Here is a 24,536-nt window from a genome sequence, read left to right on the forward strand (position 1 = left end):
GGAATTTCATTGGCCAGGTCAGTCATACAATTAAAAGCAACAGCACTCAAAAACACATTTTAATACGGACATTCACCACAGTGACTCCTACACATTCCTCACTGTGATGGAAGGCGAAATAAAGTTCAAGTCCCTTCCTTTTGTTCTTCCTCGGTCGGGGGCCTCAAGCCCCCCGTTCAAACTCCGTTCAATGGTAAACTCCTCTTGGTCTCCAGGCCTATAGTGCTGCACAAATCACTGCACCACATGCATCTATTTATTCCCTTTTCACATGGTTCATGCAGCTGGATATTAACTTGCCGACATGGAAAGAGATGCAGTGAGCATTCAATAGTTCAGACTTCTGGGTGAATTAAGGGGCTGCTTGATGGGCTGAGGGTTATCGAGATTGTCTGATTGTCATTCTTTTGGAAGAACTGATGGAAGTTCTTATGGAAAAGCTGATGAATTGACTACGGGATGAGCTGGTGGGCTCGAGGATTGCTGGATGAGTGTTCTAGAAACATAGAAAATAGGTGCAGGAGGAGGCCATTTGGCCCTTCGAGCCAGCACCGCCATTCATTGTGATCATGGCTGATCAGCCCCAATCGATAACCCGTGCCTGCCTTCTCCCCATATCCCTTGATTCCACTAGCCCCTAGAGATCTATCTAACTCTCTCTTAAATCCACCCAGTGATTTGGCCTCCACTGCTCTCTGTGGCAGGGAATTCCACAAATGCACAACTCTCTGGGTGAAAAAGTTTTTCTCTCACCTCAGTCTTAAATGGCCTCCCCTTTGTTCTAAGATTGTGGACCCTGGTTCTGGACTCGCCCAACATTGGGAACATTTTTCCTGTATCCAGCTTGTTCAGTCCTTTTATTCATTTATATGTTTCTATAAGATCCCCTTGCATCTAACAAGAGTGTTTTATTGTCATGTAGAACAATTTCCCGAATCTATCTTGTCCCAGATAGAACAATTAAATTCTTACTTTCAGCAGCACAACAGAATCTGTAAACATAGTACACTGTAGACAATATGATAAGATCCCCCTCATCCTTCTAAACTCCAGTGAATACAAGCCTAGTCTTTTCAACCTTTCCTCATATGACAGTTCTGTTAGGTTATTTGATGGTTAGGACAGGTTTAGAGGGGTATGGGCCAAATGCAGGCATGTGGGACTAGTGTAGATGGGACATGTTGGCCAGCGTGGGCAAGTTGAGCTGAAGGGCCTGCTTCTACGCTGTGAGACTCTATGACTAGGTGATCTGTTGAGGCTGGTGGTATGCCATGAGGAACAATGGGCATGGACCTTTGTAAACCACCACCTGGTTGAGTCTCCTTGAGTCACCATCGGCATTGATAACATCAGTCAGGGGTTGATGATCTGCAAAAAACAAGTTGGTCTCATTCTTGTTCTCTCATGCGATACAGTCAGCAGATCTGAACTGCCTGTGTTTGCCCTCTTGGCTGTCTTGTCAAATTACGCTGGAGTTTAGAGTCACCCCTGAAACAAACAGTGCCTTGTGATCCACAGGGGAAAAAATAAAATCTAAATGCAGAACAATGGATGGTTTAAATCAAAGAAAATGATACAAAGAGGCCATTAGAGCAATACCGATCTAGGAAACTGACAGCAGATTTTACAATGCATTTAAACCTCTCCCATTTTTATGAGATGCATTCCTGGAATATGTAGGAAGTTTATTGTAACCTAGTGCCCTAGTGGATTAAGGGCGGCATGGTGGTGCTGCGGTAAAGTTGCTGCCTTACAGTGGGTGCTGTCTGTACGGAGTTCGTAGGTTCTCTCCATGACAGAATGGGTGTTCTCCGAGATCTTCGGTTTCCTCCCACACTCCAAAGACATACAGGTTTGTAGGCTTGGTATAAGTGTAAATTGTCCCTAGTGTGTGTAGGATGGTGTTAGTGTGCGGGGATCGCTGGTCAATGCGGACGCGGTGGGCCAAAGGGCCTGTTTCCGCGCTGTATCTCTGTAAGAAATAAAAGCAAGGATAAGCCATCTAAGTTCACACCACCATCAGTAAGATAATTGTTGATCCTGCATCTCAACACCTTATTCCCACATTCTCTCCATTATCCTTCATCCTTTTCGTATTTGAAAAAAATATCTCTCCTTTCAAGGACTCGACTTCCACCATCTCACGCGATCAAGAATTCCAAGATTCCCAGCCCTTGAGTGAAGAAACTGCTCCTTGTCTCATTACTAAATATCATTACCCATATTCTGAGACTTTGGCCCTCGTTCTAGATCACCAGACCAGCCGCAATCTCCACCCACGAGTCTAAACAGAGATAGACACAAAATGCTGGAGTAACTCAGTGGGTCAGGCAGCATCTCTGGAGAAAAGGAATAGGTGACGTTGCAGGTCGGAAGCCTTCTTCAGACTGCGTTCTGGCACTTCTTCTTCTTCTTCTTCTTGCGTATGGCGTGCACAGCCTAAAGTTGTAGGACAACTTGTTCTATTTGATCTTATTTGACTGTGCACACCGGGTTGATTGCATTTGTCGAAACAGGGCGGACCACGTGAAGGTTGCAATCTCCCACCCCGCATTCTGACACCAAAGAGCAAAATGTCCAATGTAGATACAATAATAAATATATCGCCATTTGCATTAGTTTGTGCAGTTAACAAATCACAATTTCACACAATGTACATAAGAGGGCAGTTATTTGACAAATACTCTGCAGTTCGGTGCAGGAGATCTTGTCGACGAGTATTCTGGACCCACTGTTGACATCTGAAATTACAGGAGATATCATTTAGGATTAACTAATAAGAAAAAAGATGATCATAACTACATGCCTGAACAATGGATGATATATCACTTAAATGCAATTGTTTTCAGTTGTGTGGAGAGACCTGTATATTGAAGATGCTTTTTGCCTCTAATATGTCAATTTACCTTAAACGTAGAAGAGCTTATTAAAATCTTCTTACAAAGACCATTAAGTATTTTATTTCTATCCTCTTTTGGACCCAAGGCATAGCAGAGCTGCCAACTCTCACGAAGAGGTAAGGGAGGGAGAGAGGGAAGGGAGGGAGAGAGGGAAGGGAGGGAGATCGAGAGAAGAGAGAGAGAGAGATCGAGAGAAGAGAAGGAGAGAGAGATCGAGAGAAGAGAGGGGAGAGAGAGATCGAGAGAAGAGAGGGAGTAGGGAGAAGAGGGAGAAGGGGGTAGAGGGAGAAGGGGGGAGAGGGAGAAGGGGAGAAGGGGAAAAGGGGGGAGAGGGAAAAGGGGGGAGAGGGAGAAGGGGGAGAGGGAGAAGGGGGAGAGGGAGAAGGGGAAAAGGGGGGAGAGGGAAAAGGGGGGAGAGGGAGAAGGGGGGAGAGGGAGAAGGGGAAAAGGGGGGAGAGGGAGAAGGGGGAAGAGTGAGAAGGGGGGAGAGGGAGAAGGGGGAGAGGGAGAAGGGGGGAGAGGGAGTGGAACGATAGCACATTATAACGTGCAGCCGTCCCATTCCGACCAAAGATTATAGAGCAGAGCTCCTCTCGTACCTTTGATTGCGGCCGACACCGCCGAACCCCCCCGGCCCACCATTGCACCCTTACAAGAACAAAACCAAAAACGTACAGAAGTGTTAAAATTGTCTTTATTATAGTGGTAAGTAAAGATCTATTAAAAATAAGTCTACTAACTTTCTACTGTACCGACAAACCTAGTTTCCCAATGGCCATTGATGGGAGAACAGAAAATAACATTTTCACCACAGAATATCGACAAAAAAAAATAATAATATTTTCTTACCTTTCTTTTTTACCGGGGAACCTAAAGAATGACAGGTCTGGTCGTTTAGATTTACGATTAAAACAATTGATAGCGGAGCAGTGATGTGAAGATTTACATGAGGACGCCATGACAGTGTGGGGGAAGCCCAATAAAATGCCTCAACAAATAGCGTCGCCAATCACACGCGTCATTATACGCGTTTTTCGAGGAGTGGTCTATCTTGCTCCTCTATGATCTTTGATTTTAACTCCTGCCACTTCCTGATTTGAAACTGCTTTCACTGATTGGAAGCTGCTGATCCCTTGTGATCCCTCTGTACCGCGAGTGTCTACAGCGCACGCTGCCGTCTCCAGCACATTTGCCGTAGGTTTTCAGGGTGAACGTGTTCTATGTGACCGTGTCCTGACCTCAAGTACCCATGGAGGGTTTAGTGAGATGTTAAACAGACCGGTATATAAATGTAAACGCTGGGAATGTTATGGAACAGTTTAGAGCAGGACAGAAAAAAGAAACTAAGTGGGGTGTAAAACGATGGTTAAATATAAAGTTAGAGTGAAGTCAAGTAAGAATAATCGTCATTTGAACAAGAACTGCGATGAACAGTTGCCAATCCAAACATCTCTTCACCGCCTGTCTCGTATCAGCCTCCACCACCATCCCTGGCAGCGCGTTGCAGAAACTCACCATCATTGGGGTAGAAAACGCCGCGAAACTGCACAATTCTTCAGCCCGCTCGATATCACTCTGGTGATGGGAACCAGCACCACAATGAACGAAATTTCATCACATGCCTCAGTTGGAATGGCGGAGGCCCTAGTGCGTCAAGAAAAACAAACTTCTAGTCCAAAGATAGACACAAAATGCTGGAGTAACTCAGCGGGACAGGCAGCATCTCCCGAGAGAGGGAATGGGTGACATTTCTGGCCGAGACCAGTCTTCAGAAACCACGACCCGAAACGTCACCCATTCCCTCTCTCCAGAATTGCTGCCCGTCCCTATGTTACTCCAGCATTTTGTGTCTATCTTCGATTTAAACCAGCATCTGCAGTTCCTTCCTAAAACAGTTCTAGTCCAATTGGGTGGCACGGCGGCGTAGCGGTAGAGTTCCCGCCTTACAGCACCAGACACGCGGGTGCGATGCTGACTGCGGCTGCTGTCTGTACGGAGTTGATACGTTCTCAATGTGGCCGAGTGGGTTTTCTCCGGGAGCTGCGGTTTCCGACCACATTCCAAAGACGTAGAGGTTTGTGGGATATTTGTCTCTATAATGTCCCTCATGTGTTGGGTACAACTAGTGTATGGATGATCGCAGTGTAAGAAGGAACTGCAGATGCTGGTTTAAACCGAAGATAGACACAAAATGCTGGAGTAACTCAGCGGGCCGGGCAGCATCTCTGGAGAGAAGGGGTGACGTTTCGGGTCCAGAAGGTCTCGACCCGAAACGTCAGCCGTTCCTTATCTCTGATGCTGGCTGCCCCGCTGAGTTACTTCTTCTTCTTCTTCTTCTTCTTCTTCTTCTTTGGAGTTTTACGGCAGCTGGCATCCGCAATGTTGCATTGCTGCCACTTTCTGGCTTCATTCCACAGTCCTCATGTCTTTACATTAGATCCTTTTTATAAGCCCAGAGGCCCTCAAGAAATCAAACAACAACTTTATTCCTTTTCCTTTCCCTCCACACTCTAGAATGTTCTTTTCTGGTATATCTGTCAATCCAATTTTCCTAATTTCAATGATCATAAATCCTCTTTCTGTCTCGTATCTCCTACATGCAACTAGAGCATGCTGAACTGTGTCTGGTTGATGGCATTCCTCACACAGCCCAGTAGGGTGTTTTCCCAATATTTTTAATGTGCTGTTCAGGTAAGTGTGTCCTATCCTCAATCTTGTTAATGCTACCTGTTCTCTCCTGTTCCCCCCTCTTCTTGCTGTAATGCCCACTCTGTTTTGTAGCGAATAGAGATGTCTCTCCTTTGTCTCCTGTTCCCAGTATTGTTGCCATTCCTGATTTATTTTCTTCCACACAATGTGTTTTCCTTCAGATTTGGATAGTTGTAAGTTTACCTCTATGTTTCTTTTTTTTACAGCCTCCTTTGCTAATTTATCCACCTTTTCATTCCCTAGAACACCAATGTGTGCTGGGACCCACAACAAAGCACGTCACTGCCCCTCCTTGTCACTTGGCTTAATAGTAGCAGGATTTCATACACTAGGTCAGGCCACCTATGGGATGCACCAGACCCAATACTGTGGATTGCAGATAATGAGTCGCTACATATTAATACTTTGCATGGTTGCACCTGTTCCATCCACCGAACTGCCATCAAAATAGCGTACAGTTCCACTGTATATACTGTCAAATAGTTATTTGTTCTTTTGTAAAGCTCAACATTCATCCCCTGGACTACCACAGCCGCCCCTGTTGTTTCAGCTACTGGGTCCTTTGATCCATCTGTGAAAATTAAGAGGTGTTCCCTGTATCTATTATCTATATGGTTATGATATTCTGTCTTTAGGTCTGAATTTTTGTTCCTCTTTTTTGCCTCCCATATCTCCAGATCAACTTTTGGGATGTTCAGTAACCATATTGGCACAGATGGCCACAATACTGTAGGGCAGAACTCTTTGTCCTCTACTGACTTAGATGCTGACCCATAAGCTATACTGCCATATTCTAGTCTGGATCTGATCAATGATACATAAATACGTGTAAGAGATAATACATCTGCTCCCCACTCTAAACCTGCCAAGCATCTCATTACATTGATGGCTTTTTTCAATTATTTTTGTAATGTGGACCCTCCATGTTAATCTGGAGTCAAAATGAACCCCCAGGAAACGGAAATCTTTTACTCTTTCCAAATTGTTGCCATATAGTTTTAACTGGACATCCTCTTTAATTTTCTTCCTTGTGAAAACCATTGTCTTTGTCTTCTCTATAGATAATTTAAAACCCCATTTCCCTCCCCACTCTTCCACCTGGGCTATCCCTTGCTGTACTTTTTCCACGATAAAATCTATATTCCTCCCCCTTCTCCCTAGGCTGCCATCATCTGCAAAGAGCGATCGCCCCATCTCTGGTTGAATATTTGTAAATATATCATTGATCATGATTGAGAATAGGATCGGGCTTATCGCACTTCCCTGGGGAGTTCCATTCTCGACTACACATTTACTAGAGATGTCTGACCCTATTTTAACTTGGATACTTCTACCGTTGAGAAAATCCATTATCCAGTTAAAAATATTTCCTCCTACTCCCATTAAATGCAGCTTTATTAGAAGACCTTCTCTCCACAACATATCGTAAGCCTTCTCTACATCAAAAAATATGGTAACTACAGATTCTTTTTTGACTTGTGCTTTCCTTATATCATCTTCCAAGCACAGAACTGGATCATTAGTGCCTCTCCCTTTTCTAAATCCACTCTGATAATTAGCCACTATACCTTTTTCTTCCATTAGATGCATTAATCTTTCATTTACCATTCTTTCCATCAGTTTACACATGTGTGCTGTTAAAGTTATAGGTCTATAATTTACTGGATTACTTGCATCTTTCCCTGGTTTTCTAATAGGCACAATGATTGCTTCCTTCCACCTCTCCGGTATTCGCCCTTCTTCCCACACCTTGTTATATAGTGCAAGTATCTTTTGGAGTCCCTCCTCACTTAGATGCTTTATCATTATGTAACAAATATCATCCTTCCCTGGGGCTGAGTTCTTACACTTGGCCAGAGCTCTCTTTAGCTCCCCCAAATTAAATAGAATATTGTACTTGTCCTCTGTGATACCTTTCCTTTGCAAGGCCTCAACATTTTCCTCTCTTGTTCATTCCCTACCTCTTCTTCCTTCATCTGATATGTTGTGGGAGCTGTGAACCCTACTAAAAGTGTTAACCATTAGTTCTGCTTTGTCTTTATTTGAGACTACAGTTTGATCTCCATTTGTTAGGATAGGATAACTCCACTCCCTTATAGCACCTTCCATTTTCCACCTTCTGACAATTTATTCTCAAAGCTTTCTATATCAGTCTCTTCTTGTATCGGTTTTACATATCTATCACTTTCCTCCTTAAATTTCTCCCAATTAGCCTTTCCAAAAACCCATCGTCCACTTCTGTTTTCTTTACTCATAATTAAAGTAACATTTATTTTGCATAGCACAGGATGATGATCACTTCCTATGGTACCCTTTTCATATACTTCCCAGTCACATTTAGCAGCAATCCGATTAGAAACAAGTGTAAGGTCCAACACAGACTCCTTCCCTGTCCTAACATTTACCCTGGTCTTCTTTCCATCATTTAGACATACTAGATTACCATCATTTAATAATTCCTCAATTACCTGCCCATTATTATCTGACTTTCCACTGCCCCATAATGTATTATGTGCGTTAAATTCCCCACACCAAATAACATTAGATTTGCTCTGGCCTTCTACTTCCTGTAACTTATTGACCTCTAATCGCTTACATGGATTATAGTAATTTATTACCACTATTTTCCTCCTCTCAGACCATACTTCTATTACCACATATTCCTGTTCCTGCCCAATTCCTAATACCTTGTATGGTATCCCTTTTTTAATGAAAGTGGCGCAACCCCCTCCTCCCCCATTTGCCCTATCACATCTCACTGCAACATAATCATACAGAACAAAATCTAAACTTGGTTTCAACCAGGTTTCCTGGATACATACGACATCTGATTTTTCCTTCCTACTGTCTATGAATTGCTTAAAGTCTTGCCCATTGGCTAACAAGCTTCGTGCATTCCATTGTAGGATTAACATTAATATTATTAACCCACACATGTTGACTCTTGGCTCGCCTGGATACTGAGACCATCATGTATTTCCTCCCACTTCAATCCTGCCATGCCCAAGTGGTGGACTGCAGCCTTTACAATGATTTGGATCCTTTCTATTTTGGATTTTACTTCTGCTGTCGCATTTATTACTCCTGCTATAAATATAACCAGGTTTATCTTTTCTTTTTCTTTTATTGTCTCCATTATGCCCATATCTTGTTCCCTCCTGATCCTTCTTTCATTCATCTGTTTTGTAGGGTCAGCCCTCTTTGCTGCCTCTGCATAGGAGACCTTTTCCTTCACTCTTATGTTTTGTACTTCAGCTTCGCGTTTCATCACCTCACATCCCCAGTAAGCCACACTATGCTCTCCTCCACAATTACAGCACTTTGGTCTGACCCCATCTCCACACTGACCATATTTATGGTCCCCACTACACCTTGCGCATTTCCTCGCCCCCTTGCATATTTTAGCTATATGCCCAAATTTCTGACATTTGAAGCACCACGTTGGTTTGGGTACGTACTCTCTTACGCTATATCGCATGAATCCAAATTGGACCACTTTTGGAAGGGATTCTGTCTTGAATTCGACCAGGACTGACTCAGTTTCCTCTTTCTTTGCTCCTTTGGTCATTCCTTTGGCATTCATAATTAATTCACATCTCTTCCTGAGTTCCTGAACCAGTTCACTCATATTAACTTTGAGAGGAATTCCATAGATAACCCCTTTACACCCTGCCCTCCTCCGTTCTCCCACTCTCACTACTTTGATTATTTTGATTTTGTCAATCTTGTTCATTTTCATTGCCTTTTCAACTTGAGCCTCACTGTTGCACCCTATTAGCATGTTTCCATCTTCCAGCACTCTTGCATACTTTACTTCCCCAACCTGGGCCCTGATTATTTTTGTCAGCTTCAATGGATCTATCTTCTTTACTCCTCCTTCTCCTTCAAACCTCACCACTACATTTAACGAAATTTCCTTTTCTGGTTCCTTGTCTTCACTCTCCGATCCACCAGTATTGTTTTTCCTTCTTTTACGGCTGCTCTTCCTGGGACTACCCCGTGCTCCCACGATTTCCCACTCCTTTCTTCGTTATCCTCTCTTCCATTGGCCTCCATACCACTAGACCCACTCTCTCCCATCATTTTGTAACAGCAGGGAATATTGCCAGAGCACCGTTTGCCGGACCTATACAGGCCGTCGGCCGATACCCTGATACAATATGCCCTCCGCGTCTGCGACCGCTTTCACTGCAGTCTATCTCCCTTCTTCTCCGACTCGCAACTCTCTCCCGCTGCGTCTCAACGAGCAGGGTCGGTAAGAGACCATTAATTTAAAGACAGACAGAGGTGCTTCCTAGTCTCATTGTGGTTCCAAGGGACAACAGGGAAAAAAGTGGCCACTATACAAAATATTGCGGTTTTCCGCTTTATTTGGACTAATAACCTGTTGTTCATGGGAAGCCATTGAAGTGCCTAGGTCGTTCGAAGGTTTCTCCGACCCAATAATCTGGCACTAAATTGTCTAGGAGATGTGGAGGATTGCTCGAGAAGTCCGCGCAATAGGGTAAGTAGAAAATAGTTAAGCTAAGTAGTATTTTGTACAGAATATATATAAGACTTTACAGAGACCACCTGTTGAGAAGAGTGCAGGCTTGTCTAGGTAAGGAAAGAATCCTAAGGCATGTGTGGATTAGATCGTTGGGAAGAGAACGATATCCATGTAGAAGTTAGTTTGCGGATTAGATCGTTGAGCAGAGGGCGAGATCCGTGGTGGATTAGACTGTTGAGAAGTGGGCAGTGTCCACATGTGGCAGTTATTATCCTGTGGCGACCATTCCTAGTGGAGAAAAGGGGAATTGATCAGACAGGATATTATGTATTTATGTGAAATCAGGGGTAGTGTAAAAGTGTGAAATGTTAAGGGCTAGGAGAGAAAGACAGAGCTGAGAAGAAGAGCTCAGAGAAGAAGCATTGAGTAGTTTAAAAGAGAATAGGAAGTTATAAACTTACCTAAAGTTTGGAAGTTAGAACTGACCAATAGGAGGCAAATGGGAAGCAAGGAAAGGAACATGGAATGAAGAACTGTTAAAGAGGTAAGAAGATGGAATAAAAGGAGAAAGGGAGAGAAATGAAGATAATTCAGTGGTGAAATAAGCAGTGGAAGTGCTCTCAGTTTTGGAGATTAAAGAAGATGGGAAAAAGGAGTTTGTGGTAGAATTGCAGAGAAACAATATTGAATCCATTAGGTAGAGTTAAATGGCACAGAGCAGCAGAGAAGTAATGTGGCAGATAAAGTAAAGAGGAAGAAGTGCATAACATCACTATTGCTAAAGGATAGAAGCTGTTTGTGTAAGAAATGAAACTTGCCTGCGACCACACTGCACAAAGACAAAGGAGGAAATGTGCTTTATTGGTCTGGAGGAGAAAGGGAGTGGGGTGTGGCCAGCAGTTGAGTGACTAGGAGTCTGATTGGTTGTGATCTTAGCGGGGTGTGGTTAGAATTTGAGTGTCGGTGATTCTGACTAATCAGGAGCTGAATCAATGTCCAATCACAGCGTTCAGGAACCTGAATGACAGGGGGTTAGACTATCCTACTTTAACTTTTAAAAAGAAAAATAATTATAACGTGTTCTGAAACTTTAAAATGTGGGGGAAATTGTTTAATTTCTTTGAAGTAAGAATGGAATGAATGTGAGTGTGTAAAAAAAACGGTTTTTGAATGAATTCAGAAGTTCATATATGTGTTTGCGTTTGGGTTCTTTGTGTGTTAGAAGCCATATGTTATAAGGGGAGGTGTGAATGTCCTTTAAGAAACGAAGCGGGGGAGGTGAATTAGTGCATACGTACTTTGCTGTAAGGGGTGTTTATTGCCTTCTTCCTTCTTAATAAAAAGGGGAAAGTTGGTTTTTTGTGTTTGTTTTTTTCTGATGTTTCTTTTATATTTCTTTTCAGTGAGTTAATTTGGAAACTTGTTACTCGTATGCATTTTAAACTAGGAATTGGAATTTGGAAATAGTAGGGAGAATGGTTTTAAAAAATTGGAAATAAGTTAATTGCTGAAAAAATAAGCAGTGTTTATGGTTTGCTTAGATAAACATTCTGGTTGGAGAAGGATAATAAATCTATGGGGCCCAGGAGGAGAAAAGGGAAGGTGGCAAACAATGTGTTAAACATGAGTTAAAGGGGTATGATGCTAAAACTACTGGATATTTCTGGAATAAAACACCTTTAAACACCCCTGTTTGACAGAAAAAGTGAAAGTTTGTATGGTTTACTTTAATCTGTTGTATTTTACCTGTTTTTAAGATGCAAACAATTGATAAAGTGCACAAAGAAAGATCATATAATAAGTAAGTAAGTTAATAAATAACTGCAGTTCGATTGCTCAGCAAAATGATTCCTGTATCTAAAGAAAGCATTGAGAAATGAGGAGAAAGAAAGGAAATGTCAAGATAAATGTGTGATTAGATGGAAGTGTTAGGTATGAATTATATGCCACAGATAAGTGGGAAAGGAGGAGAGGGAAGGAATTAGATGTACTTAAGCAGTTTAGAGAAAAAGGAAAGCAGGCAGTGAGGAGACAACAGAAGTAGGAGATGACAGGTGTGAAAGTAATAAATCTGGAGAAGTCAGTGGAAGATTTTAAAAGTAAGGTGGATTAATCTACAAAGGAAGCTAGAAAATCTGAGATGTAGGAAATTGAGTTTAAAATGTGAAGGAAGGCACACCAAGAGGATTAAAGTGGGAAGACATGGTGATAGAAGAAGTGGAATAGTAATTGAGGGATAAATTGATGATACTGCGTTAAAAAGAAAAGAGCAGGACAGACACAAAGTATCCTTTGGGGCACCCAGAACCCGAGAGGGCCAAAAATATCTTGCCCAAAATTTATGATGGGGCAGGAAAATGGATTGGGGCTTTGGAGGAGGAGAATGTGGGATGTTTATTGGCGATGGGAGTTGAAGGCACTGTTGGTGAAAGTAATAGGAATCACTAAATTGACAGAACTACTGAAGATGGCTTGTATAAAAATGCTGTGAATAATGCAATAAACAATGTCATGCTGTTTGACACAGTCCGGCAGAGGGTATGGCAGGCCCTCAGATAATGTTACCCACTTAAGATGGACCCCAATGCATTAAGGGGAGATCCACTGGGACAGGCAAAGAATCCAGCAGCCTATCTGGAGAACCAGCTGAAAGAGTGGGGACTCGAACTGAACAAGAAATAAAAGGCAACCAGTTAATGAACACTTTACTAGAATGAACACTATATTCTGAACCACTGTGGTGGATGTCATGCCTCCTCAAATCAGAAGTCTAGATTGGGGGAGGTGGTGGGATTGTCATCTATGTCCCACCCCCGGTTCAACAATTATTTGGTCCATGTGGTCGAGAAATATTGCAAAGATAACAAACAGACTTGCAGACCCGCAGGAAGAGTTGCACAGAAAAGTGTTGCAACTTTAACATGAAGAGCTGAAAAGAAAGAGCATGAAAAAGGAAAGACAATGTTGTCAATAACAACAGACTTGGCTGGAAAAACTGAAATAAGTAATGCACCGACACACAGTCAGTCCTATGACAGAGTCAAACAGGGGGCAGAGAATCCCATGCCAATAATTAATATCTTTGGGAGAGCGTTTCCTCAAATGCCCTATTAGGAGTGAAATAAATCTGGACATGAGCCCTGACACGACTGGGGTCCCCAAGGGAGGGAGGGATCTCAAGGAGGAGGTCAGGGAAGGCTAGTAGAGAGGCAGATAATGGATAAGGTATGTTGGGGATGTGAACAGGTATGGTAATCAGGAAATAATAATTATATTAAGATAGTGGTGAACATAGCTATGATAGGAACATTAAGAAGAAATATTGAATCCACATGGCTAGGATGCCGCAGGGATTTAAATACTTGCCTCATGTTTTAATCAGATGTTAAAGGTAGATTTGGAAGGTGCACCAGAGATGCCAGAGAGTAATGGTGGATGGTTGTTTGTCAGGTTGGAGGCCAGTGACTAGTGGGGTGCCTCAGGGATCTGTGTTGGGTCCACAGTTGTATGTAATATATATCAATGATCTGGATGATGGTGTGGTAAATTGGATTAGTAAATATGCAGATGATACTAAGATAGGTGGTGTTGTGGATAATGAAGCTGATTTTCAAAGTCTCCAGAGAGATTTGGGCCATTTGGAAGAGTGAGCTAAGAGATGGCAGATGGAGTTTAATGCTGATAAGTGTGAGGTGCTACATCTTGGCAGGACAAAATCAAAATAGGACGTACATGGTAAATGGTAGTGAATTGAGAAATGCAGTTGAACAGAGCGATCTAGGGATAACTGTGTATAATTCCCTGAAGATGGAATCTCATGTAGATAGGGTGGTAAATAAAGCTTTTGGTGTGCTGGCCTTATTAAATCAGAACATTGAATAAAGAAGTTGGGATGTAATGTTAAAATTGTACAAGGCATTGGTGAGGCTGATTCTGGAGTATGGTGTACAATATTGGTCGCCATTGAGAGTAGGGAAGATTAAAAAAAGAGGACATGATTTGAGAATTAAGGGACATAAATTTATGGGGTAGAATGAGGGGGAACCCATTTACTCAGAGAGTGGTAGCTGTGTGGAATGGGCTTCCAGTGGAAGAAGTGGAGGCAGGTTTGATTTTATCATTTAAAATAAATTGGATAGGTATATGGACAGGAGAAGAAGGAGGGTTATGGTCAGAGTGCAGGTAGATGGGGCTAGGTGAGAGTAAGTGTTCGGCACGGACTAGAGGGACTGAGATGGTCTGTTTCCGTACTGTAATTGTTATATGATTATAAGGTGTACCCTGAGAAAGTATGTGAAACAGTATGTGGATGATTTATTGGTTTGTTCCACAAGTAAGAAGCAATGTGAGTGAGACATTTTAATTTCTTGGAAAAGCTGGCACAGGAGGTCATAAAGTATCCAGGAAGAAGTTGCTGGTTTGTCAGCAGCAGGTAGATACAGATACAGGTACGCAGATACAGCAAGCAGTGAAGAAAGCCAATGCCATGTTGGCCTTTATAGGAGGAGTCGAGTATCGGGACAAAGAGGTCCTTCTGCAGTTGTACAGGGCCCTAGTGAGACCACACCTGGAGTATTGGGTGCAGTTTTGGTCCCCTAATGTGAGGAAGGACATTCTTGCTACTGAGGGAGTGCAACGTATGTTTACAAGGTTAATTCCCGGGATGGCGGGAATGTCATATGCTGAGAGAATGGAGCGGCTGGGCTTGTATACTCTGGTGTTTAGAAGGATGCGAGGGCATATTTTTGAAACATATAAGATTTTTAAGGGTTTGGACACGCTAGACGCAGGAAACATGTTCCCGTTGTTGGGGGAGTCCAGAACCAGGGGCCACAGTTTAAGAATAAGGGGTTGGCCTTTTAGAACGGAGACGAGGAAACAATTTTTCTCACAGAGAGGTGTGAGTCTGTGGAATTCTCTGTCTCAGAGGGCGATAGAGGCCGGTTCTCTGGATACTTTCAAGAGAGAGCTAGATAGGGCTCTTCAGGATAGCGGAGTCAGTGGATATGGGGAGAAGGCAGGAACGGGGTACTGATTGTGGATGATCAGCCGTGATTACATTGAATGACGGTGCCGGCTCGAAGGGCCGAATGGCCTACTCCTGCACCTATTGTCTATTGGTGATAACGTCGTAAAAATAAACTGTCCCGGACTCTTAACTGAGATGAACTCCCACCCTCCCGGCGGTGGGGCGGGCGGGGAGAGGGGGTGGAGGGGAGGCGGATGCATCTAACTCGTCATCCAACCGCCCGATGCTCCATACTCCAATCCGATGGGTAAGGATTTGGGGGGAGGGGGAAGAAGGGAGAGGGGAGGTTGGTAGAAGGCAAGATTTTGTTTAACATAGTGGCACAGAGGCTGGTAACTGATTTCGAAAGGAACAGGTTAATAGACACAAAAGTGCATAAAGCAGGAATCCCAGGTTTCACAGGTTGCTTAGAACACATTAGTGTAATATTGGACCTGATTCAACAGCCAAGCTCGAGAGGGGAGATTTGCATGTAGTGTTTTTGGTCCTGACAAACACGCTTGGATCTGAGCCATATAGATTTAATGAATGAATGAATGAATACGTTTCTTGTCATTGCACAATACTGTGCAACTAAATTCCATTGCATCTCCTCCGGTTAAAAAATACAAACACGACAACCATTGACACATATGTACACTTATTAGTAAAAATAATAAATAAGTATTTAAAAATAATTTTAAAAGAATGTTGCATTTCTTGGAATTACATTTTGCTTGGAATTACATTTTGCTTCCGCAGTGTTCTCTGTTGGAATTAAGCTCTTTTATCGCACATGGGTAGAAACTATTTTTTAGCCTTCAGAGACCTGAATCGCCTCCCAGAGGGTAGCAGAGTGAAAAGGTGGTTGGCAGGGTGGGATGTGTCCTGCTTGATGTTTGTGGCCCGGCGCAAGCATCAGGCCCTATATATCTCATCCAAGGAGGGCAGTTGAGCGTTTGTAATGCTCTGTGCAGTTTTTATAACTCTCTGCAGCGCCCTCCTCTCAGCCACTGTGCAGCTAGCAAACCACACCAGGATGCCATAGGAGAGGATACTTTCCACGGCGCATCGGTAGAAGGACAACAGCAGCGGCTGTGAGACGTTTGCTCTCCGCAGAGACCTCAGGAAATACAGCCGCTGCTGTGACTTCTTCACGAGAGTGACGGTGTTCATTTGCTATTTGAGGTCCTGGGAGATGTTTATTCCCAGGAACTTAAAGCCAGTGACTCTCTCCACCATGTCTCCTTTGATGTATAAAGGAGCAGGTTCCTCTCTCCTCTTCCTCCTGAAGTCAACGACCAGTTATTTTGTCTTTGATGGGTTGAGTACCAGGTTGTTTTTGGTACACCAGACAGTCAGTTTTTGGACTTCATCTCTGTAGGCAGACTCGTCGTTGTTGTTTATCAGTCCCACCACAGTCGTGTCATCCGCAAACTTGATGATCCTGTTTGTACTGTGTGTTGGTGTGCAGTCATAAGTGTATATTGTATACAAGATGGGACTCAGCACACAACCTTGTGGCGCTCTTGTGCTGAGCGTCAGGACTGGGGAGTAATTGGACCCCATCCTGAGTCTGTGGGTGGTCTGTTAGGAAGTCCTTATCCATCTGCATGTGTTTGCATTAACACCCAGATCAGACAGTTTGTCCGCCATTCTGCTGGGGATGATGTTATTAAATGCAGAACTAAAATCTACAAATAACAAATTCCCACCGGTTTTCAATACCTCAGATTTAATTAAGTCAAGGCTACCTGGTAGAATTCAAACTCGTATCGTGACGTGTTTCTGCGGATGGGGTTAAGATGTTTTAGTTCATCTAGCAGTCTGTGTCTTGGTTGTATTGTGCTCCTGTGTTGGATGTGTTTAGGATTCTGACATCTCCAGCTGACCACTTGACTGTGAAGCTTCCCAACTGGTGAGATTGGTGCTGGTATCAAACTTTAGTTCCCCTTCAGTTCATCATTACGGTCAAACTTTGCATCTATTTACAACTTAAATATGTCACCCACATAAGAAGAAAGGAATCCATATGTTTTACCTTGATGAATCGCAACACAGGGTTCTCTGAACACTGTGTTCAACCAGAAGAGGTGATCGAATTTCTCATCCAGTATGGCACCATCTCTCACTAATTCTGGAAATATTAAATAACCAGTTATAACCTTCATGACGACATGTTTATGTGACTTTACAAATCTGTGCAGAGTTTAACTGAAGAGCATGTCCTACCTCCTCTTGCGACCAGCTTCCTCCTGAAATAAATAAAGCAGAAATTGACTGAGGGAACAGCAATTTAACGCAAGTTATTTTACATAGTTGAAAATTACAATTTTCTGACTCGCGCTCACGTTGTCACACAGAGGACATTACATTTATGGAACCAATGCAGGGGGGTTGTTAAATGTTTGTGAAAATTATGCTATAACTCAGAGGAGGCAATGTGCAGGAAAGTCTGGACGTGTTATGAATTTTCAGCTGAATAATGTCATCGGGTCATAAGTGATAGGAGAAGAATTAGACCATTCGGCCCATTAAGCCTACTCCACTATACAACCTCCTAACCCCATTCTCCTGCCTTTCCCCCATAATCTCAGACACCCATACTAATCGAGAATCCATCTATCTCTGCCTTAAAAATATCCACTGACTTTGCCTCCACAACCTTCTGTGGCAAAGAATTCCACTAAATCACAAACCTCTGACTAAAATTCCATTACATCTTTTAATTCTGAGGCTAGGACCTCTTCTTCTGGACTCTCCCACTAGTGGAAACATCCTCTCCACATCCACTCTATCCAAGCCTTTCACTCTTCGGTCAGTTTCAATGATGTCCCCGCTCATTTCTCTAAACTCCAGCGAGTTCAGGCCCAGTGTCGAAAAACGCTTATCATATGTTACCCAACAATAAGCTGTTAATCATGATTGGTTGGAGGGATTTAAGATTAACGATGGATTAGATTGTGTGTGGATGGAGAATGTATCACTGGTTCTGCTGATACCAAAACACAAATGTAAAATTCAAAGTGGCCTGGAGCAAATCCTGTCAGAAATTCAGTGATTAGAATGTGGAATTTGCGGTCACAGGTCTGGTCGATGCAGATGGTAATGTAACATAAGATCACGTATCAGGATGAGGGAACCACAAAGGGTGTGAGGCACTAGTCGGGTACAGGTTGTTGTCGTCAAGCAATTTGTTTTGCAGTATAAAATCGTGCAGGAGTAAATTAAAAGAAAATCAGCAGAACAAAACAGAGTCACGAGTCACGACAAACAAGAGAATCCCCAGAGATACAACAAGTATATTAATAGCTAAAGAATAACTCGGGAGAGAATGGTTCCCTCCGAGGTCAAAGGGACAACTAGAGAGAGAATATGTGTGGAGGAAAGAATTACAGATGCTGGTTTAAATCAAAGGTAGACACAAAATGCTGGAGTAAATCAGCGGGTTAGGCAGCATCTCTGGAGAGAAGGAACGAGTAAACGCTGCTCTATTTTAGTGAGAATCTGCTGCAGTTCAGCAAACTGGGTTGTGATCTCTGGCTCATCGGCTGATTGCTTTTACCACATTAATTGTCGGAAGATCTATTTTATTTAAATGGAAATATTCTAATCCTCCGACCACACTCGATTGGTACTCTGAAACGATATCATGTTTAAATTTAGAAAAACATTAGGAGTGACATTGTTGAACCTTTGGTTAAATTTGATAGGACTTGGGGAAGATTTATTCAACATTTTCACACAACATAAATTGTCCCCTCTCCAACCGTTATAATAATTATTTTACCTTTATACGGTGGAACGGACTTGACGACAAACAGGGACTTCAATTGTTGAAATTCTTTGCAGCCCAGATCAGTTTTGCTTTTTTTTTCTCGTTTAGGGGGGTTTTGTTTTTCTCTTTTTTCTCTTTTCTTTTTCTTTTTTGTTTTTATCTTTTTGTTTTTATATATATACAAGTTTTCTTTTAAACACTTAACTATATTTACATAGAGACCGGGAGGTCTATACTCAATGTGTATTTTGACACTGGACTCATATTTAGGTTATCCCTGTTATTAATGTAACCCTGATCCCTATGTATCAATATCATTGTTATGTTGATCATTATTTTTTTGTTGTTTTTTGTTTTTGTTTTTGAAAAAAATGAATAAAAAGATTATAAAAGGAAAGTTGTTGTGTGACTGATCCTGTCAGATGAAAGGTGAAGATCAATATATTATGTCATTCTCCTGCATATCTTCACGAAATGGAAGGTCACATAGGCAACCCAATCTCAAGACATGGAGTGTAGACAAAGGCCCTTCGGCCCACAATGCCCATGCTTGCCACTGTACCCACCTACACCGCTCCCATTTGCTTGCATTTAATCCGTAGCTTTCATTATCCTGGCAATTCAGGGCTTGTCTGAAAGCTACTGGAATGTTGTGAAAGTAATCTGCATTACCCTCCTTTCTATTCCCACAATCCAATTCCTTGTACCCTATTCTATTTCACATGCCCATTAATTCCCACTCATTCGCCCTCCACTCACATTCACTGTCCATGTCAGTACACTACTCCCAATATCATGTGCTCTAATTTTCCCCACTAATCTCCCATGTGGGACCTTAAAGGCTTTCTGAAAGTGCAGGTACGCTACATCCACTGACTCTCCCATCTCCATTTTCCTAGTTACATCCTCAAAAAATTCCAGAAGATTAGTCAAGCATGATTTCCCCTTCGTAAATATCCATGCTGACTCGGACAGATCCTGTTACTGCTATCCAAATGTAGATGCTATCCACTCACATTCACTGTCCATGTCAGTACGGATGCTCTTTGTGGACTACAGCTCTGCTTTTAACACCATCCTTCTCCACAAACTGGTGGACAAACTGGGGGACCTGGGACTTCCTCACTCCACCTGCAAGTGGATAAATAGCTTCCTGTCGGGTCGCAGCCAGAGAGTCAGAGTGGGCCATCACACATCCACGGCCCTCAGCCTCAGTACCGGCTCTCCACAGGGCTGCGTGCTGAGCCCCCTGCTTTACACCATCTATACATATGACTGCACCCCCGCCCACCACAGTAACACCATTGTCAAATTCGCGGATGACACCACGGTGGTGGGGCTCATCTCTGGGGGGGATGAGTACGCCTACAGGGATGAGGTGGAGCAGCTGACAGTGTGGTGTGGAGAGAATAACCTGCTCCTCAACACCTCAAAGACCAAGGAGCTCATAATAGACTACAGGAAGAATAAAACGGACATTACACCATTAATCATCAATCGTCGCGCCCCCCGTCAGTGCCCAGGCTCGCCTGGGGAAGCCAATGATCCTTCCAGCAGACTAAATTCTACAAGGCGACGCCTGAGAGCCAAGTCAAAGAATCCTAGTCATTAACCCAAAGCCGAAAGCAGCAACAACGACCAGCCTCAAGAGCACCTAGCAGTTGGACCTGCTCTCCGAATACTACAGCTGAATGTTGAAGGCCTCTCTGCATCCAAGCGACGCCTCATCGAAGTCCTTGCCTACCAACAATTCAGGACTGGACATGGCCCCTGCTTGGCCAGCCTTCACAAATGGGGCAGCAGCCCAACCCCACGGTGTGCTTGTGGAGAGCAGCAAACAATGCAACACATCATTGAAGCATGCCCTCAACAAAGACTCAAAGGAGGACTTGTCACCCTTCATACAGCAGATCAAGAGGCAACTGCTTGGCTAAAGGACTTTGCATTCACTAAATAAAAATCAGAGGGGACTGTGTGGAGAGGGTGGCGGATTTCCGCTTCCTGGGAATCCACATTGAGGAGGACCTGACATGGAGCGTGAACACCTCTGCGCTGCTGAAAAAGGTCCAGCAGAGACTGCACTTCCTGAGGGTGCTCGGGATGAACAACATCACCCAGAGACTGCTGCTGTCCTTTTATCGGTGCTCCATAGAGAGCATCCTAACATACTGTGTATGCGTGTGGTACACCAGCTGCACAGCGGCTAAGAGGAAAGCGCTCCAGAGGGCTATTGACAACGCCCAGAGGATTGTTGGCTGCCCTCTCCTCACCTTGGAGGACCTACACAGTTCCCGCTGTCTCAAAAAATCCCAGAACATTATAAAGGACATTTCCCATCCCGGGCACTCCCTGTTTGAACTGTTGCTGTCAGGCAGATGGTACAGACCAATGAGGACAAGGACAAACAGACTCAAAAACAGTTTTTATCTCACAGCAATAACTACACTTAATATAGCCACCAAATGAGCGCTACATACCAAAGGGATTGTGCAATCGACAGAAGAATGTATGGTTGTGTGTTTATGCTTGTTTTTTTCATGTTATTTATTTTAGTTGTTTATTTCAGATATTTCTCTTTTACGTATCGTTAGCTTTTAGATAATGTGTGAATGGTGCACTGACTGGTTGGCATTTTTAATTTTCTTGTACATGTTTACACGTTATAATGACAATAAAGAACCTATACCTTTACCTACACTACTCCCATTACCATGTGCTCTAATTTTGCCCACTAATCTCCCATGTGGGACCTTAAAGGCTTTCTGAAAGTGCAGGTACACTACATCCACTGACTCTCCCATCTCCATTTTCCTAGTTACATCCTCAAAAAATTCCAGAAGATTAGTCAGGCATGATTTCCCCTTCGTAAATATCCATGCTGACTCGGACAGATCCTGTTACTGCTATCCAAATGTGCCGCTATTTCATCTTTTATAATTGACTCCAGCATCTTCCCCACAACTGATGTCAGGGTAACTGGTCTATAATTCCCTGTTTTCTCTCTCCCTCCTTTCTTAAAAAGTGGGATAACACGAGCTACCCTCCAATCCACAGCAACTGATCCTGAAACTATAGAACATTGGAAAATTATCACCAAATGCGCCCACGATTTCTAGAGCCACGTCTTTAAGTACCCTGAGATGCAGGCCATCAGGCACTGGGGAGAAGGCAAGTGAATGGAGTTGAAAATGTGAGCAAGATCAGCCATGATTGAATGGCGGAGTAGACTTGATGGGCCGAATGGTCTAATTCGTCTACTATGGATTATGAAATAGCAGAGCATGTTTGTATGAGGGATGTTGGATAAATATAGGAATTGATAAAAGTTGCATTTGCACAAATATATCGCTCCCAATGTTGTGACTGCAGTTTCATTGAACGAGATTCAAACATAACCCCTGACCTTCAGAAATGACATGATGTCTGTTTGTTCCATTCGCCCCTGCAGCTTTGAGAGTTCCTCCTCAATAGAGTTTAAATTCTCTTGAATGTCTTGAAGATTTTTCTCCATTGGACTTAGAATCTTCTCCTCATCCTCCTTGATCTCTCCGAGAATGCGCTGCTCTTTCTTCACGAGAATCTGGTGCAGTTCAGCAAACTGAGATGTGACGTGCGACTTGAGGCTTTGTGACTGCTCCTGTCAAATGAAAGGTGAAGATTGTCAGAAAATATTTCTGTATTCTATTTCGTTGTGAAGTAGAAGGTGACCATTTGGCGCATCGATATCTATGCTGTTCCTGAGAATAATCCCATTAATCTCATTTCCTCCCGTTTCCCTGAAACACAATGGCCCTCATGTCCACATTAACTCCCACCGACTCCCAGATCACCCGCCTTCAGCAGCTTCATTACAGCAAACAATTAAACCAACATGTCTGGGGGATGTGGGCGGAACCCACCCTGGTCACGGGGAGAATATAGAAACATAGACAATAGGTGCAGGAGTAGGCCATTCGGCCCTTCGAGCCAGAACCACCATTCAATATGATCATGACTGATCAACCAGAATTAGTACCCCATTCCTGCTTTCTCCCCATATCCTGTGATCAGGCATGAGACAGGGAAAAACTGAAAAAGGAGGAAGAGAGATGGGGGTCCAGTGGGCAGCGCCCCTGGTGGTGGTAAAACCAGGCAGCGCCCCCCATGCAGAGAATTATACATTGAAATGACATAATTTCCTTGCTTGTTTACCCTTAAATTATACTGTAAGAAGCATGGGGGGTGGGCAGAGTTGTGTGAGAGAGGGAGGGCAGGGTTATGCCTGAGGAGTGGGTGTTTGGTGGTGGGAGGACAGACTTGTTCCAGGGGAGGGGTAGTGGGGAGTTGTGCCAGGGGAGGTGAAAGGTTTGGTGGTGAGGAGTGGACCAGGGGAGGGGGTGGGGTAGGGGAATGTTGTTCCGGGGTTGGAAGTGGGGGGGGGGGGTGTTGTACCATGGGAGGGTGTTGGGGACGGGGCGGGTGGTCAAGGGAGAGTTGTACCAGGGGAGGGACGGGTGGGGGGCGGGGGGGGGGGGGGGGTTAAGGGGAGAGTTACACTCGGGGAGGGATAGAGAGCGGTGGGGGTGGGACATGGAAGTGTCACGTAGATAATACCAAAAGTCAGGGTCGAACCGAATTCACCGGAGCAGTGAAACAGCGCAACTAACTGCTGCCACGCTACGCTGTAGTGCATTAACCAAAATACAAAACTACACAACACGATCAGAAATGCCACACAGCAAGGCCTCACCCGGACTTGGGAAATCTTCTGCTTCTGTTGCTCTTCCATTTCCTGGATGGCTGATTTATTTGTTATCAGAGATTGTATGGATGATTTAACCTGATCCTGGGAATCAGAGAGAAAGGGGGTTAGACAATAAACATGCAATATACATTCAAGCAAGTGATCGTAGTCGGTTTGCTTTTACCTTGTAGGTTTCAACAGCTTCTTTAACCGGCATGAAGCTGTGAGACTTGTGTTCCCGCCCAGCTGCACAAATCACACAGATCAGTTTCTTGTCAGTTTCACAAAACAGCTTCAGTTCTTCCTGATGTTCCTCGCAGTGAAGTTTACTTTCCTTCTCTTCCGTATTCAGGCTCAGTGTTCGAGCTTTCTCAGCCAGTCTCGCCAAGGCCCGATTAACTTTGAGGGTGCGGTCTGTAAACACCTCTCTACATTCCGGGCAGGAGTTTTTCTCCTCCCTGTCCCAACTCTGTGTGACACAGGAGCGGCAGAAGTTGTGACCACACTCCAGGATAACCGGATCGGTGAAGAAATCCAGGCAGATGGGACAAACTGTCTCCTCTGTTAATTTCTCGACCTGCTCTTTAGAAGCCATTTTAACTCCTGCCACTTCCTGGTTTGAAACTGCTTTCACTGATTGGGAGCTGCTGATCCCTTGTGACCCCTCTGTACCGCGAGTGTCTACAGCGCACGCTGCCGTCTCCAGGTTTGCTGCAGGTTTTCAGGGTGAACGTGTCCTGGCCTCAAATACCCATGGAGGGTTTAGTGAGATGTTAAACTGACCGGTATATAAATATAACGCAGGGAATGTTATGGGACAGTTTAGATCAGGAAAGAAAATTACACGGCCAAAAAAGAAACTAACTGGGGTGTAAAACGATGGTTAAATATAAACTTAGAGTGAAGTCAAGTCGGATTTATTGGCATCT

General features: G+C 43.6%; 1 protein-coding gene across 1 annotated transcript; it reads right to left on the reverse strand.

Annotated features, from left to right (window-relative positions):
* Positions 1 to 17,212: 17,212 nt before the first annotated feature.
* On the reverse strand, positions 17,213 to 23,840 carry LOC116989936 (nuclear factor 7, ovary-like). Its single transcript, XM_033047489.1, has 5 exons — positions 23,792 to 23,840; positions 23,614 to 23,709; positions 22,288 to 22,521; positions 17,339 to 17,361; positions 17,213 to 17,243 (listed from the first exon to the last, which is right to left on the reverse strand). The coding sequence occupies exons 1-5, from the start codon at positions 23,822 to 23,824 to the stop codon at positions 17,213 to 17,215; spliced, it is 417 nt and encodes a 138-aa protein (XP_032903380.1). The 5' UTR covers positions 23,825 to 23,840.
* Between the last annotated feature and the right edge of the window lie 696 nt (positions 23,841 to 24,536).

This window comes from Amblyraja radiata, chromosome 30, assembly GCF_010909765.2.
Source record: "Amblyraja radiata isolate CabotCenter1 chromosome 30, sAmbRad1.1.pri, whole genome shotgun sequence".
NCBI classification, from domain to species: Eukaryota; Metazoa; Chordata; class Chondrichthyes; order Rajiformes; family Rajidae; genus Amblyraja; species Amblyraja radiata.

Coding starts and splice junctions, on each gene's coding strand:
- LOC116989936 (XM_033047489.1), bottom strand. CDS start 23,824: ATGCCGGTTAAAGAAGCTGTTGAAACCTACAAG. Junction 22,522..23,613: donor AGAAGATTTCCCAAGTCCGG/GTGAGGCCTTGC, acceptor TTCATTTGACAG/GAGCAGTCACAAAGCCTCAA. Junction 17,244..17,338: donor GAAGCTGGTCGCAAGAGGAG/GTAGGACATGCT, acceptor TAATATTTCCAG/AATTAGTGAGAGATGGTGCC.